Below are 18432 nucleotides of genomic sequence, written 5' to 3' on the forward strand. Positions count from 1 at the left end.
TAAATTGAAGAAAGTAGGGAAAACCACTAGACCATTCAGGTATGACCTAAATCAAATCCCTTATGATTATACAGTGGAAGTGAGAAATAGATTTAAGGGACGAGATCTGATAGAGTACCTGATGAACTATGGACGGAGGTTCATGACATTGTACAGGAGACAGGGATCAAGACCATCCCCTGGAAAATAAAAGCAAAAAACCAAAATGGCTGTCTGGGGAGGCCTTACAAACAGCTGTGAAAAGAAGAGAAATGAAAGCAAAGGAGAAAAGGAAAGATATAAGCATCTGAATGCAGAGTTCTAAAGAATAGCAAGAAGAGATAAGAAAGCCTACCTCAGCAATCAATGCAAAGAAATAGAGGAAAACAACAGAATGGGAAAGACTAGAGATCTCTTCAAGAAAATTAGAGATACTAAGGGAACATTTCATGCAAAGATGGGCTCGATAAAGGACAGAAATGGTATGGACATAACAGAAGCAGAAGATATTAAGACGAGGTGGCAAGAATACACAGAAGAACTGTACCAAAAAGATCTTCATGACCAAGATAATCATGATGGTGTGATCACTCACCTAGAGCCAGACATCCTGGAATGTGAAGTCAAGTGGGCCTTAGAAAGCATCACTACGAACAAAGCTAGTGGAGGTGATGGCATTCCAGTTAAGCTACTTCAAATCCTGAAAGATGATGCTGTGAAAGTGCTGCACTCAATATGCCAGCACATTTGGAAAACTCAGCAGTGGCCACAGGACTGGAAAAGGTCAGTTTTCATTCCAATCCCAAAGAAGGCAATGCCAAAGAATGCTCAAACTACTGCCCAATTGCACTCATCTCACACGCTAGTAAAGTAATGCTCAAAATTCTCCAAGCTAGGCTTCAGCAGTACATGAACCGTGAACTTCCAGATGTTCAAGCTGGTTTTAGAAAGGCAGAGGAACCAGAGATCAAATTGCCAACATCTGCTGGATCATCAAAAAAGCAAGAGAGTTCCAGAAAACCATCAACTTCTACTGTATTGACTATGCCAAAGCCTTCAACTGTGTGGATCACGATAAACTGGGAAAGATTCTGAAAGAGATGGGAATACCAGACCACCTGACCTGCCTCTTGAGAAATCTGTATGCAGGTCAGGAAGCAACAGTTAGAACTGGACATGGAACAACAGACTGGTTCCAAATAGGAAAAGGAGTACGTCAAGGCTGTATATTGTCACCCTGCTTATTTAACTTATATGCAGAGGACATCATGAGAAATGCTGGGCTGGAAGAAGCACAAGCTGGGATCAAGATTGCTGGGAGAAATATTAATCACCTCAGATATGCAGATGATACCACCCTTACGGCAGAAAGTGAAGAGGAACTAAAAAGCCTCTTGATGAAAGTGAAAGAGGAGAGTGAAAAAGTTGGCTTAAAGCTCAACATTCAGAAAACGAAGATCATGGCATCTGGTCCCATCACTTTATGGGAAATAGATGGGGAAACAGTGGAATCAGTGTGAGACTTTATTTTTGGGGGCTCCAAAATCACTGCAGATGGTGACTGCAGCCATGAAATTAAAAGACGCTTACTCCTTGGAAGAAAAGTCATGACCAATCTAGACAGAATATTCAAAAGCAGAGACATTACTTTGCCAACAAAGGTCCGTTTAGTCAAGGCTGTGGTTTTTCTAGTAGTCATGTACGGATGTGAGAGTTGGACTGTGGAGAAGGCTGAGCGCCGAAGAATTGATGCTTTTGAACTGTGGTGTTGGAGAAGACTCTTGAGAGTCCCTTGAACTGCAAGGAGATCCAACCAGTCCATTCTGAAGGAGATCAGCCCTGGGATTTCTTTGGAAGGAATGATGCTGAAGCTGAAACTCCAGTACTTTGGCCACCTCATGCGAAGAGTTGACTCATTGGAAAAGACTCTGATGCTGGGAGGGATTGGGGGCAGGAGGAGAAGGGGACGACAGAGGATGAGATGGCTGGATGGCATCACTGACTCGATGGACGCGAGTCTGAGTGAACTCAGGGAGTTGGTGATGAACAGGGAGGCCTGGCGTGCTGCGTTCATGGGGTCGCAAAGAGTCAGACACGACTGAGCGACTGAACTGAACTGAAGTTCATTTCAGAAGCCCTAAAACACCAGAATAATGATTTAGACAGACCATGTGAAGACTGTCTTAGGAGTTATCCTCTGATTTCATTCATCTCTGTGTATTTTTGTTTGTTTGTTTAAATCTACAATGAGAAAGACAGTGTTGAGAGCAGAGAACTTTTTTAAAATTTTCTTTTCTGATAAAGGAATGGAAACAAAGACCCAAATTATGTTTCTGAACTGAAATGAAAGATGATAAACAAAAAATGGTATTCCTAATTCAATTCTGGGGGAAAAAAATCTCAATCTAGATTAAGTAAATTTCTGTTAATTTAAGTAAGTTAAGTTCATTACACTTTCTCACACTGACCTGATAAAATTGAAGCATGAATATTGACAGACAATAAACATAGATTTAATATTATATCATTGAAACAAGATGTATCAGTGAGCGGATTTGGAGAGGAAAGGTATGGATCACAGTCTTAGCTCATTCATGCACCAGCAGATCAAAAATGTCACATTTTGCCTCTAGATCTCTATTTCTTTTTTTCAGCAAAAATAGTCAGTAATCAAACTAACACTTATGCCGTGTCTTAAGGCCACAGGACTGGAAAAAGTCAGATTCAAAACCTCAATGCCCCAAATATTAGCATTACACAAAGCAGAATAAAACAGTCACATTCCAAATAGCTGACGAAATAAGAAAAAAATTTTAATACACAAAAATATACGACTATCAAAAAACAGACTTAGACAAGAAAATAGATGTCTAGAAAATAAAAAGAAAGTTTTTGAAACGGAAACTGAACGTTACACATATTAGAAAACACCTGAGGGTCTTCCCAGCTGGCTCAGTCGTAAAGAAGCCGCCTGCCAGTGGAGGAAGCACGGGTTCAGTCCCTGGGCCGGGACGATCCCACACGCTGTGGAGCAACTAAGCGTGAGCGCCATAACTTCGGAGCCGGGGCTCAAGAGCCCGGAAGCTGAAACTGCTGACGCCTGCGTGCCCAGAGCCCGCGCTCCACAGCAAGAGAAGCCTCGGCAGTGAGGAGCCCGCCCCCTGCAACTGCAGAGTAGCCCCGGCTGGGTGCAACTGGAGAACAAGCCCACTCAGCAGCGAAGACCCAGCACAGCCGAAAGTTAACAAATAATTAAGAAAAAAACCTCAGTTACCCAGAAGACAGACCAAGACATATAAACCAGCTTATCACATAAAGTGACAAAGAAAATGGAAACTATGGGAAAGTGGCTATGAGACAAAGAATAGAAATGACAAGAAATGTATTATAATTGAAGTTGTCTTTATCAAAAGACACTGTAAAGAAAGTGAAGAGCTAATCCACAAACGTGGTGAAAGTGATACCAACAAAGGATGTTATACAGAATATAGGAGAAGACGAAAGCATGAATGCCCAATACAGTTATGAATGGAAACTCAAATATCCAGAGAAATTTACCATTTAACACCCAAGATTTGGAAAAATTAAGAAAAAAAAACTTGTAGTTCCAAATGTTCACAGGAACTCAGAACACTGAGAACCGGTATTATATTAAATCTGCCCAAGCACTTCAGAAAGTAATTTAGCATCTTCTCTGGAGATGCACATCCGTTGACTAATCACCTCAATGATAAATACATTCCCCAAAGAAACACATGCACCCATGAAACAGGGACCTGAGAAAGGTCAAAGGTCTTGACAGCATGGTTTGCAATAGTGGGCAAAAAAATCTAACTACAAGCAACTCAAATCATGTCCATCAACAGATCATTAAAAACTTCTGGAAGAGTCATAGAATATTTCGCAGCAGTGAAAATTAATGAAGTATAGCTATACTAATCAACACAATAAATCTCAGAAAACCATGCTGAGTTTTTTTTTAAAAAAAGCAAAACAGTCTCACTCTACAGAAACTTCAAAATCATATAAAAGAATACATTGTCTACAAATACACTGCTGCTGTTGTTCAGTTGCTAGGTCATGCCCAGCTTTTTGCGACCCCATGGACTATGGCCCGTCAGACTTCTCTGTTTATGGGATTTCCCAGGCAAGATTACTGGAGTGGGTTGCCATTTCCTTCTTCACGGCATCTTCCAGGATCAAGGATCAAACCCGTGTCTCCTGCATTGGCAGGCGGATTCTTTGCCACTGAGTCACCAGGGAAATCCCTACAGATACATACATGTGTAATAAAACCTTAAGACAGAGCATGACCACTGAAGCAAAGTGGTTTTCTGGGAGACAGAGGAGACAGGAGCCATCTGCTTTGTTCCTAAGGTCTATCTCTTAAGCTGTGTGACACACACAGCTGCTGTTTTACTATTCCTTATACTAACATGTTATGTATTTTTCACTGTATGTATAAAATATTTCAATAAAATTCTAAAGAAAGAACCAAGGAAAGGAAACAATAAACCTGAGCAAGACTGAGGGCTTGGCCAAGTATGTCTTTGATTCTCTCCCCACCTGCGTCGTTTCTGACTTAAAGGCACACCTTACAGGTTCCACCCACAAATCCTGCCAAAGGATAATCAAGGTTTGGGCTAATAAAAGTTTGAGCTAATACTTTCCAAGGAAGCTTTCAAGTCAAAAGACCAGCTTTGGCTTTGAAGTCCTCCCCGTAACCCCCACATCTGCAGGTGTCACATTTTCTTGTTAGCAAACTCCCCCCACCCCTCTGCCCCGTAGCTCCTCAATGGAGGTGACCAGGGCCACCTGTAGACCACTTCAAAAAGCTTCCTGGAGTCTCTTCTAGACTAATTACTCCCAATTATCACAATGCTCTGTATGTATTTTCACAGTATATGGCTGGCAAGTTTTTAATCATTCCTCTTACAGGGGGAAAAAATCATTTGAACACGTTTTGGACTAGAGATGAAGGTGAAAGGAATCCAGGAAAATGTACCAGTACAACATCTTGTAATTAGGTATCTATTTAAATGCAAGTGACTTCCAGATTTCAGACTTTTGTGGCTCTATGTCAGCTGACTGGTGTTTCCTAAAACGTTCAGTCCTTATAAAGATAACTTAGTACAACTGCTGTGATTTAAAATCTTGAGGGTCTGAGACAGGGAAAGATGGGTGACTAAATAACTTGTGGGAACATTCATCTGGTTTTATTCATAGGTGATTAAAAATACTATCGCTGTTTTAATAAAAACACACACAGAATGAAAAACAAAATCCTAGGAAGAAACAGTAAGTGCAAGGCTCTTTGATTTACTCTTGATTTACTCTTGTAAGTGATAGAACATTAATATATCTATTAGTATGTGATTTAAGTTACTTCCTCAAAATTAGTTTGCTTGGATTTTTAAATTTTTACAACAGTATGCAAACGCTGCTGCTGCTGCTGCTAAGTCACTTCAGTCATGTCCGACTCTGTGCGTTTTTTTATGCTAAAAACACAATCTTAATGAAATATAGAAAGAGAGGGAGGGAGAAAAGAAAGAAAGAAGAAAAGAATCAAACTTTTGCTAAAGACAGCCTACATGATTCAACTAACCCACTTTAAGGTATGCTGATGTTTGCCCGATTAATATCCTTCTTTGCAAATAAAAGGGCCCCAAACAGCTAATGTTTATCATGTAAAGTGAAAGTGTTAGTCATGTCCCACTCTTTGCAACCCCAAGGACTATACTTGCCAGACTCCTCTGTCCATGAAATTCTCCAGGCAAGAATATGGAGTGGGTTTAACCATTCCCTTTTCCAGGGATCTTCACAACCCAGGGAACAAACCCGGGTCTCCTGTACTACAGGCAGATTCTTTAACACTAAGCCATCATAAACTCTCCTAAAGTCAAATTTGGATCTGATACAGTTAGTGCTAAATACTAGAGCCCTCTGAAAAATCAACCTCTAGCATGTCGCTAGTAAGTATTCCTTGGCTGCAAAACTATACAATTTCAGAAATTCTTAAAATTCCACTTGATATTCCAGCATCATCAATGTTCTCAAAAATATTAGTACCTCTCATAATAATTATTCAGTAACAATATTTGGTTAGTGTTTCCAATAGTAACAGAATAAATGCCAATGAATTCCCATCACTGCTAGTATATACACTCTGTTTAAAATTTTTGCTAATAATGGTTTTAGAGGAGAGCTGCAGTCTAGGGTCTGGTCCAGATTGCTGCCTGGAGTGACTTTCCCATCTGCTTAACATCCTGCAGGGTTGGGTGGATCAACTGTTAGTCAGACAACAAAGGGAGCCCACTGTTTTGCCTAGAATGCATCTTCAGGCCCATATACTTCCAGGGAAAAGATCCAAAATAAAGAAACAAGCCCCCAGGCTTGCCAACCGATGGATCAGAAATAGAACTGTTTGGGGACGGGGTGAGCAGAGAGAGTCTGGGAGAACCCTACAGGACGGACCCTCCAAGGCTCTGGAGGAGCTGCAACTTCGCCAACTTCCTTCCGTCAGTTACCCTGCCTGTAGTGAAACCCTGAAAATAAATAAATAAACCAGAAACATCTCTTTCCTCTCAGTAGATGTACTCTTTCAGTTGAGGCAATCACAAGACAGCCAGATTTCAGGAGAGGGGTTAGAGTCCCTAAAATTAAAAAAGCAGCCCTTCAAAACCTTTAAAGCTTATCTGGAAGGTGAAGTCAACTGAGCGGAGCTACAGAGAGAGTTGCCTGCTTAGCAGGAGTCTGGCAGGGTAGGGGGGCGTCTGGGGGGAAGCCTCACCCTTGAGGATCATTTGGATTTGTATGAATAATTCTATCACTGTCCCCCTACCCCTAGCCCAGCACACACAGGCACCTCTTTCCAAACAATTCATCAGCCTTTCTCCAGGGGAAGATCTGGACTATTTAAAACTCAGTTCACAGTGAGGATGCTCAGTAAACATGAGTTATTTGAACTACGTCTCTTCTCCGAGTGTCAAAATACATGATCGGTTTTGCACAGAAGATGAGCGATGGAGTCTGGAGGCACACTGAAACTAGAAGTTCAGGCAGTTGCATCCATCCAAGTTTTTGGACTAGGGTCCCATCCTCCTACCTCCAAGTTCTAGGGTGCTCTCTACAAGGTTTTCTCTTACAGAGCCCCATCAACACAACCCCATTTGCTCTTGGGTGGGTGGAAGGATGCAGAATTGCAAGGAAAGAAGGCAGAAGGGATTCCCAAGATGTGCAGATAATCTGCCCCTTAAAATGTTTCTCCGCCCTTGGCAACCTGGGAAGTGGTCCCTGGGGATGTAGTACGATCCCTGGAAGAGACGATTTCGGTCGTGACCAAGTATGAATGGCTGGGATGAAAACAGCAACTGAATGGGGCTACAAACAGAGGTCCAGGACATCTTTCCATGGGCACCATCACTATGTAATGGCGTGCATAAACATTAGTCTGTACACACACTCTATTCCTCAAAACAGCATCTTCATATGAGGAGAGCTATATTTGTATAAAACAATATGTTTGAAAATTACGGGCAATGTAACAACAATTCCTGCATTATTCTCTTGTTTAAGACTTCAGTTCAAAAGGCTAATTAGTATTTCGTTTCAGCTGGAGGGAGAGGGGGCTCAGGCTGACAGGGGACCCGCAGAATCTAACTGCTGGCAGACAGAGTAAGCGGTGAGGATATGCCAGGCATTGTGGGGCCTTTCATGCATCATCTCACTGAACTCTCCCCGCATCCCTGGCAGGCAAGCAGGTGTTATTACCCTGATCTTACAAAAGGGAAGAAACAGAGCTCGAGTGAATGTACATAACTTTTTGTGGCCCCAAAGCTGTTGGTGGAGCCAACGTTCCAACAGACCCAGGCCTGACTCCAAATTCCTCCCTTGAGGCTACACCACTATTTCCTGGGAGCTGGGGTGTGTGGAGGCTGTGGAGGTGACCTGCTCCAGTGCCCCTTCAAGAGAGCCCGCAGAAGGGACTCTCCCGGTGGTCTGGGGGCTAAGACTCTGCGCTCCCAATGCAGGTGGCCCAAGGGCCTAGTCAAGGAACTAGATCCCACATGCCGCAACCAAGACTGAAGATCCTGCATGCCGCAAGAGGACCCAGAACAGCCAAATAAACAAACAAATGTTTCACAAAGAGAGCGCGAGCCTGCTGCAGGGAGCCTGGCTAACAGAGAGGTGCTGGACCTTCCCATCCACGGTGGCTTTCCTTCGAGACCACAATTCCAGAAGACTTTTCTCTGCCCGTGTCTGAGCACGATGAGAGAGCTGAACCGGCCCATTCAGCCAGACCTGGGGTTCCTCTAAAGCTGTGCCATCCAATTTGTAGGCATTAGCAGCATGTGATAACTGAGCACCTCAAATGTGGGCAGTGTGACCAAGGGGATAAACACTTAACTTCATGTTAATTAATTTAAATCTAAGCAGCTCCAAGTGGCTACTGTCTACCAGACTGGATGGTACAGATACAGGACATTTCTGCTACTGCGGAAAGTTGTACTAAACTGCATTGCCCTTAAAAGACACGGCTTCTCAGGTGACTCAGTGGTAAAGAATCCAGCTGCCAATGTAGGAAGATGCTGGTCGGGAAGACCCCCTGGAGAAGCAAACGGAAGCCCACTCCAGTATTCTTGTCTAGGAAATCTCTTAGAAAGAGACGAGGCTGGCAGGCTACAGTCCATGGGGTCGCAAAGAAGAGAATCAGACATGACTTAGCAACTAAACAACAGCAACAGGAAAGACAACTTCTTCCTGAAGACATCATCAGACCGCAATCTGCACAGATCAAGAAGCAGCAATGAGAAAGACTCACCTGAGAGGCACCTTCCTTTCAGACAGTCATCTCAGGAGACCCTGCAGATGCAGGGAAGCCTGTGGGAGGTGAAGCGAGGTGGATGGCCGGCAGGAAGGGGGCAGGCACGGAGCGCGTGTGACTCAGAGCCACTCTGCCTCTCTGGGGCTGGCTGCAGAGAAGAAAGGGCGTCTCAGGGAGGGAAGAGTGGCAAACCGAGGTCAGAATGGGGTGGAGTGGGCAGGGTTTTATGTGGCTCCTGAGAGAGAGGGGAAACTAGGGCCCAGAGGTGGCAAAGGTCTTGGGGTAAGACCAGGTAGGCAGGAGTTGGTGACGTTTGTTTCTTCACCAGTTTCTCCTACGCTCTTCTTTCTCCTTGATCGTCTGACTCTAAACTCCTCACGAAAAATCTTAATCAGCCCTCATTCGCCTCCACCCTCCAGTCACCAGGGAGAAACACAGACCTGCAATAAATATTTTATTTCTTTTACGTATTAGACTTTTACGCTCACTAGTCTTCATGCAGTTTAACATTAATTTTTTTTTCTCAAAAAGAGTTAATTGAGAGATTGAAATTGACATATATACACACCACCATGTGTAAAACAGCTGGTGGGAAGCTGCTGTGTAGCAGAGGGAGCTCAGCTCAGTGCTCTGGGATGACCTAGAGGGGTGGGATGCCCGGGCAGGGAGACCCAAGAGGGAAGGGACATGTGTGTACATACAGCTGATTTACTTTGTTGTACAGCAGAAACCAACACACCATTGTAAAGTGATTACACTCCAATATACAAAAAAGAAGAGCTAACTGTCCTTTAAACATGTATTGTGACCCTCCATTAACCTTCTTTCATTGGGTCACAGAGTCAGTGACGAGACGAGGTTACCCTTTTTACCTTTATCAGGGGCATTTTCACAGGGAAATGTTGGCTAACATTAGCTTTCTTGTATAAAATAAAAAAATATCTTGCAAAATCAAGTACACTTATAAAACATGTATATACAATCTCACTTACTGTAAAGCTATAGTCAACACAAAGGTCTTCTCTTAAAACAGTCTACCTTAGAAGCTACCTGCAAACTAATATCTGTTCTGTTATTTACTAGTCATTAGCCTGAATTGGTACCTAAACCGTAACATGAGAAAATAAAAGATTCATATCAACAGCTTTAAATTCCATAGCCTCAATTCCCAGATATGCTATTAGTTAGTTATGAATTTCTCTTCAAAATGTATAGAATTAATGCATTCAACTAAAAAGGCAGCTAAGAATTCATACACAACTTAAAAACTACAAATTTCAGAAGCACAGATGTTCTACCAAATTCTTACTTGCTTACTTCCAGCTAAATTCATCACTGAGGTTTAAAAAGATTTTCTAAACTGTCAAGGATAAAAAAAAAATGGTAGTATACATTCACATCTGGCTCTGTCACCATCTAGGCGATTATAGACATTGAACATCTGGGCAGGGGAGAGGGTCTGTTTGGGAGCTGTTGGCTACCATGACAACTGAGTGTAGTCTCTGCTCATCTGCAGAGACTTTTATTTTAACACCACTGCAGGCCTTTCATTTTTATTCAAAAAGCCCACAGTAGGCACCATTTTAAAACAGCGATCATCATGGTAACTAATACTTACATGTAGGAAGTCAGTTCCTAGAGCATATCTCTTATTCCTGTTCTCATTTATTACTACGGACAAATTCTCTCTAGTCGCAGTCACGCAGAGAAAGTAGTCTGGGGGCTTCCCTGGTGGTTTAGATGGGCCTTCCAGGTGGAGTCAGTGGTAGAGTACCTGTCTGCCAATGCAGAAGACGTAAGAGACGCGGGCTCGATCCATGGATGGGGAAGATCCCTTGGAGACGGGCATGGCAAATCACTCCAGTACTCCCGCCTGGAGAATCCCACGGACAGAGGAACCTGGCAGACTGTAGTCCACAGGGTCAAAAAGAGGTGGACAGGACTGACGTGACTTGGCATGCACGCATGCTGGCGGTTTAGCGGTTAAGAATCCACCTTGCCGTGCAAGGTATGCGGGTTTGATCCCTGACCAGGGAACTAAGATCCCACATGCAACAGAGCGACTGAGTCCAACGCGCTGCAACTGCAGAGTCTGTGAGACACAACAAAGATCCTGCGCGCTGCAACTAAGGCCCAATGCAGTCAAGTAAGTAATAAATGAACAAGATACACAGAGCATGTGGGTAGACATGCTTTCCAAAGACCTACACGTGACCAATGCTTGAAAAAAGGAACATCAGCAAACATCAGGGGATGCAAATCAAAACCACAATGAGGTGTCACCTCACACTTGTCAAAACGGGTATCATGAAACAACAGTTAACAAGTCTTTCGGAGAAGACGTGGAGAAAAGCGAACCCTTCAATACACCAGACTCCTGATGATACACACACAGCTCCCAATCACTCTGGTGTCCTAAAATCAGCCAGGCTTGGAAAATGCTAAAAATTAGGCCTCTTACTCCCTGAGAGTCAAATAATAGCACTTTCCTCCTAAAAATATGTATCACCCTCCCCACAAGAAAATATGCTTCATGAAAGCATGTTTAGACAAAAACAAATGGCCTCTGTCTATTTTAATCATGTGTTTTCCACACGCCCCATAGTGCCTGCCCAGCTGCTGCGCGCCAAGTGTGCCTTGTCCGACTGTTTGCGACCCCAAGGCCTGCAGCCCGCCAGGCTCCTCTGTCCATGGAATTTCCCAGCAAGAATACTGGAGTGTTGCCATTGCCTTCTCCAGGGATCTTCCGGACCCAGGGATCAAACCCTGAGCCTCCCACATCTCCTGTATTGGCAGACAGGCTCTTTATCACCAGCGCCACCTGGGGCCGATAGGGCTTGGCGAATATTTGTTGAATGAATTAATATTCTCACGTGTTTCCTATACTCAAGCAAATTGAAGGAGCCAAAACTCCAATCCTCCATTTCAGAACTAGTGTAAGCACATCCTATGGTTCAGACAGCCTGGCCCTTTCCCTGGCCTATTTCATCTGCTCACAGAGGGGTCTCTCTGCCGGCATGGTTTGTGCCCAGCAGGTGCAAGGCCTGCCATGAACCTCAGTCTCTGGAAATATCTCCAACCGAAGAAGGGCAAACAGTAAACCTTCAAAAAAAAAAAAAAAAAGCACGACATGGCCGTTTTTCACTTTTACTGTAACTTGTTAAAAAAAACAAAAAGTTAAACTATAGGCAATATGGGGTGCTATGTATAAAGCTGGAGGAAAAGGTCTGGGCTCCTTTAAAATATTTTAGAATGTGAAACCACTTTCTTCTGAAAGCTTTATTTCTGCTTCTCTTTAAAATATGTGTTATTTATTTATTATTTGGCTGTGTTGGGTCTCAGCTGTGCTATGAGGGATAGACAGGTGTGAGATGGTACCTCGTTGTGGTTTTGATTTGCATCCCCTGATGTTTGTTGATGTTAGGCATTTTCTCGTGTGTTTGCTCATCTGCAGGTCTAGCTGTGGTTAAGTGAGCTTAGTTGTTCCGCCACATGTGGGACCTTGGTTCTCCAACCAGGACCCGAACCTGTGTCCCCTGTGCAACAAGGCAGATTCTTAACCACTGGCCCACCAGAAAGTCCCAGAATGTGAAACCTCTTTTCTTTTTTTTTTTCTTAAAAATTCAAGTAGTTTAATAGAAGCTTTGAAGGCAGCACCAAGCCGACAAGTTAGTATCCCTCCACTTACTCTATGGGAGAGTCCTGTGGTAAGTGGCGTGTTTCCACCAGAGAGAGAACACTGATGACCCCCTGAAAAGTGTTAATGGCATCCTAACTAGATTTAAGTGAAAACAGTTGAGTGTTAGCGAGCCTGCTGAAATGCGCGGAGGCGGTCAGAATGCTGTGGGGAAGCTGGGAGAGGCGGCAGACTCAGCCCTGGGTGAATTGGGCCAAGAGTACTTAGCCTGTAACTTAGTGTGCAGAGAGGCTCATTTTTCATAAATTACACTTTCTAATTTTCCTTATGTAGGAGTTGCCAATATACCCTAAATAACTCATTTATAACTGCATAACTTACTAGTAAAAAAGCTCCTTCTAATTTTCCTTATTTTCAACCATTATCAGTGGACAGTAAGTTAATTCCTTGGCAGCAACGTTATCAAAAGGCTGGTCTGGCCACAGAGCAACCCTGGGCTGGTATGTGTCTAGAGCTCTCAATACCCCCAGTGCAATGACACGTTATTTCACACATGTGCTTGCTAGGTGGCCTTAGTTGGACACTGAAGTGACTGAGCACAATCCTAAAAAAAAATCAGCATAAAAAAAAAAACCTGGTTCTGAGTCATGGACCCAAGCTGACTATGTTACAGCATAAACCACTTGAAGTGTTAGCTGTGATAAGCCATAAAAACTCCTAACAGAACTACTGCTAATAGGCATAACAAAATTCTGAATCCCAGGTTATATATCAGCTATGATCTTGCGTGAGTGCTAAGTCCCTTCAGTCATTTTCGACTCTTTGCAACCTATGGACTGTAGCCCACCAGGCTCTGCCCGTGGGATTCTCCAGGCAAGAATACTGAAGTGGGCCGCCCTGACCTCCTCCAGGGGCTCTTCCCCACCCAGGGAGCAAACCTGCATCTCTTACGTCCCCTGCATGGGCGGGCAGGTTCTTTACCATTAGCGCCACCTGAGAAGCCCTATTTCACATGACTCACCAATAATTCTGTAGGGTGGATGTGACAATTCTCATGCTATAATTATGAAAACCTATGCCCAAGGAGGTTACAGCTTCCCAGTTAGGGCAAATACGGGCACTCAAATCCCAGACCACAGACCCAAGAACCTACTGCTCTTTCTACCGCATGATGAAGAGTCTACTGGAAGAAAATTTAGCCTCTTCGGAGATGTGCTGGGCCTGGGTATCTATGAGGACACCCAAGCCGAGCCTCAGGTAGAGACGTCTTATGGACACTCTACAGTCCTGATCCCAGAGTTCCGCTTTGTTGTTTTTTAAATTTTTGGCTGTACTGGGTCTTAGTCGCTGTATGCGGGCTTTCTCCACCTGCAGTGAGTGGGGGGTATTTTCCAGTTGCAGCGCTTGTGAGTTCTCATTGTGGAGGCTTTTTGCAGAGCATGGGCTCTAGAGCGCAGGGGCTTAGTTGCCCCATGGCATGTGGGATTTCCCGATTCCTAACCACTGAAGTCCCAGATCCCTGGTTCTTATCTGCCTAAATCCCATCTTGTGCAGTTAAGGGTACTGCACCAAGCTTATGGCTGTTGTTGCTTCTTTGCTAAGTTGGGTCCGACGCTTTTGTGACCCCTACAGACTGCAGCCCACCAGGGATCCACAGTCCATGGCATTTCCCAGGCAAGAATACTGGAGTGGGTTGCCATTTCCTCCTCCAGGGGGTCTTCTCGACCCAGGGATCAAACCGACGTCTTCTGCATTGGCAGGCAGGTCCTTTACCACTGAGCCACCAGGGAAGCCAAAGGCTTACAGCTAGTGACACCCAAGTCACTGAGCTGCAGGGGATCTCTCCCTGGTGCCTAGGATGCAGAATGGCAGGGAATGACTCCTTCCTGTGACACCAACTGTCCAGTATCTTCCTCTGTTAAACACTCCCAGGGAGAAAGTTTTAGAAACACATCCTCCGCATCACTAAAGACATTTCGGTAACTGCATCTTTAATACGTGAAAACACCCTCTTATTTTGAGGGCTAAGAACGAGTAGGAGTGTGGGAAGAGCGATGTATTATTTCGGGTTGAGACTCTCAATAATAAAAAGACTGACTTTTAAACAACATATTTTTTTCCCCAAGAACTTAAATTATGTCTGTTCTGTTCAGTGTCACCGATATTTTTATCTCCTATGCAAAGAACATTGTGCTGGGTGTCAAAAGATACGAGGATGAATAAGAGATGATTTCTTCCCTCGAGGAATCATTGATCTAATGAAAAGATGGGAATCTTTCTCGAATAGAATTTACATGTGCCTACCTTCTTAAGAATAATATTGTACATCTTTTCCTTGGTGGCTTAGGGCATCATTATAAACATCCGCTGTTGTCCTGGCAACAAGAGTGGGCGCAGCTGTAGTTAGAAATGAGCATACTCTGGCACTAAGGGCTACTGATCAAGGGGGTTAACCAAGAGCTTGTCGTCTGCCTTCTGGAACTGGCTGGCTGGCAAGACAGATACAAGTATCCTTCTGGTCCCTGGTCTTTTCCCATTCTTCTCCTGCTGCGTATGAGCCAAAGACACGCTGCGTGACAAATGTGCTTTGAACATGCACACAACTGTCTCAAGTCTTCACTGAGGCTCTCCAGGGCTAAAGTCTTCTGCTGAGCACCCTGTTGAGTCCCCGGAGTTGCCCTGAAGGTCACTTCTTATCGCTGAGACCTTCTCTGATGTTGGTGTCAGCCACCCGTCTCCCTCCAGTCACTAGAATGCCCACGACGCTGGCGCCACCCCTTCAAATCTCTGCCAAGTACGCTGTAACGCTTCACTCTGTCGTCCTCCGATGACACTGTGTCTGAGATGCCTAGCAGAGAGTAATCGGAGAGCGGGCGCTGGAGAAAAGCCAGTCTTTGATGTGACCTTCGCCCCAGGCTCGGCATCTTTCACACCATCGGGAGGAGCAGAGAGATACTGCTCCTCTCTGTGGTCAGCAAACCCACACATCACAACACGTCACTTTTTATTTGTGTGCATCTGGGAACAAAGTTCGGGCTTCCCCACCAGCCTTCGTGGTGAAGAACCTGCCTGCTGATGCAGGAGACAGAAGAGATGCAGGTTTGATCCCCGGGTGGGGGAAGGTCCCCCGGAGGAGGGCACGGCGACCCACCCCAGTGTGCTTGCCTGGAGAGTCCCATGGACAGAGGAGCCTGGGGGGCTACACCCACAGGGTCGCACAGAGTCAGACACTCCTGAAGTGACTTAGCACACAAGTGAACAAAGTTTCCTTTTCTCCTTCACCCCTGCACAAGACATTCATTATGCTTGCCACGACTCATTTGTAACAGTGCAGTCTGATAGCTTAAAAGCTCCTTATTATTTTCATAAATTTTCTCCACTTGGTGGTTCTTTTTAATAAAATAGTCACTTTGGCTTTATTTATATTTTTACAAACAGTTTGTATTTCAGTTATAACAGAATTCTGGGTCTGAGTCATGCTATCATGGACGCACAACTCAAGTTTTCTAGAAGCATCACCATCATTCCGGGGCTGCTGCCTCTCACCTAATGATGGCACACCTATACAGGAGAGGAAAGTCTAAGGCTTGCAGCTAAAAGACAAAGCAACTATAAAGTATGGCACAGGCAGCATCTGATTATCTCTCTCCACGTAACCTCACACTTGCAATTCAAAAAAAAATAGTCTTGTCTTCTTTTGTAGCATAAAAACAATGTTATGGAATCCTAATTTTATTTTAATTTCCTTGCAGGCTCTCATTACAGCTATCACATATTATAATTGAATTGAAAAGTGATAACCATTACATTATTGTGGCATAAGAATCAACGTAAGGTGTGTCAGGGCAAATATTAAAATAACTATTATGAATGTAAGAAGAACATGCCTCCACTATACTCTTAGGGGTTTCATTTAGGTAAGAATTATTCCTATCTCCTTCTTATTCATCCAGACGAGAGCCAGATAAATAACAGTCTCGGATCTAAACTTATCTTTACTAATAGGGTTGTTTTCTCAGAGAATAACTTCCTTATGATTGCCCCAGTTTTGAAAATTTGCACCTTTCATGAGTATATGAAAACTCTGAGCATTTGACGTCAACCTATTTGAAATTTACATGGCAGGGTTCAAAGCTGGGAGTTACAAAGTACTCATCAGTGGCACCCCACTCCAGTACTCTTGCCTGGAAAATCCCATGGACGGAGGAGCCTGGAAGGCTGTAGTCCATGGGGTCGCTAAGAGTCGGACACGACTGAGCAGCTTCCCTTTCACTTTTCACTTTCATGCATTGGAGAAGGAAATGGCAACCCACTCCAGTGTTCTTGCCTGGAGAATTCCAGGGACAGGGGAGCCTGGTGGGCTGCCGTCTATGGGGTTGCACAGAGTCGGACACGACTGAAGTGACTTAGCAGCAGCAGCAGCATCCCTCCCACGCAACAACCATCTGCCCTGGTCATCAAGACAGTGTCCAAACACCAAAGTGCTCTTGGCATTTATGTAATGTTTTTATGGTATTTTTCAGGTGGTGAATGAATTCTAGCTTGGTATCCATTCAAACTGATATTTCTAAAGTATTTACTCAACATTTATTAGCTGGAATTGGGGGAAACTTCTTTTATTAAGAAAAGTGTGTATCTCTTCATGGTTAGTTAGCAGGCCAAGCTGATGCCCTGAATGAATGTATCACTTTCTCTTGCGTCAATCTCTTTTTTTCACAATTTTTTTTGTCTCATTCCTGGCTAAAATTAGTTATGCACACTCATGAGGGCAGCAGTAACCTACATATATGGAGTTACAACACGGATTGCAAGGTTCTTTCGTTTATGCTCATGTTGTCAAAACATCTTCCACTTTTCCCTGGTCCTTCCTTTCAGCTCAATCTTCCTTTACGACATGTCAAAACCAAGCAAACTCTTGGAAAGCACACAGACAACAAAATAAATGGACAGCATGGTGACAATAGTTAATACTGTAATATATATTTGAAAGCTAAGAAAATAAATCTGAAAAGTTTTCATCACAAGAAAGAAAAATTGTAACTGTGTGTGGTGATGGATGTTAACTAGACTCAGGGTGGTTGATCATTTCACAATATATACATACATCAAATCATTATGTTGTGCACCTAAAACTGATATGTTCAATGTCAATTTTATCTCAATAAAGGAACATAAATTTAAAAAACAAATAAATCACTTATTTCCAATAAACAGGTCTATATATAATACTACTCGGTGTAAGAATTTAAAGGGACTGAATTTCCAAATTCAGGTGGTTACGATAGTGGTGAGGCTTGCTATAACATAGCACAAAATACCCAATATAGTTCAGCAATGCCAACAATTATTATAGTTATGAAAATATTCAATAGAGACAGTTCAGCAACTGTCAGCCAATCATTCTTATTGTTATCTTGCCCCCATACCCCTGTGAGGAGGTTGGAATAAATATTGTCTTGTCAATTGCCTAAGAGTTACATGTGGAAATCTGGGTTAATACGTAACACATTTCCCATTAACTAACGATCCTCTATCAGTACTGGTGCCTGAAGACTCTGCCTTTCCTTAATTCAGATCTGTTTACCCAGACACATACTTGTATCCCTGGATTCATCTATCACACATCAAGAATGACACTGATACTTGGAAGACTAATTCTCAGTCTAAACGTTTAAATGTTATATGCTAAATTATGTCGCAGGATCTGAAGCAAGGAACTTGCAAACCTGACTCAGTCACACATCCAGTGCGGCCCTGTCCAGATGTCGGAATGCATCAGTCATTTTGGATTAACTTATAATGAGAGAAATCAAGACACAACCCATGCAGTCTCAGAGGTCTACTTAGGTGATGACAAAGACCTACGATGCCCCCTGAAGTATGGCTGACTCTCCAGTCTTATTAAGAATACATGTTTCTGACATTTTAAATATCTTAAGTCAGGGATTTGAGCCACTTGGGAAAAACAGTGTTGCAGCATGTAATTTAGGTT

The 18432-nt window shown here is 43.5% G+C and overlaps 1 protein-coding gene across 1 annotated transcript in view; it reads right to left on the minus strand.

Moving 5' to 3' along the window:
* The window catches only part of LOC138446987 (adenomatous polyposis coli protein 2-like), a 325030-nt gene that overhangs the window by 114676 nt on the left and 191922 nt on the right, over positions 1-18432 (minus strand). The window contains exon 6 of the mRNA XM_069602483.1: positions 8801-8951. Within this exon, the coding sequence (XP_069458584.1) occupies positions 8832-8951 (120 nt within the window). The 3' untranslated portion in view covers positions 8801-8831. The remainder of the gene's footprint in view (positions 1-8800; positions 8952-18432) is intronic.

This window comes from Ovis canadensis, chromosome 10, assembly GCF_042477335.2.
Source record: "Ovis canadensis isolate MfBH-ARS-UI-01 breed Bighorn chromosome 10, ARS-UI_OviCan_v2, whole genome shotgun sequence".
Lineage (NCBI taxonomy): Eukaryota > Metazoa > Chordata > Mammalia > Artiodactyla > Bovidae > Ovis > Ovis canadensis.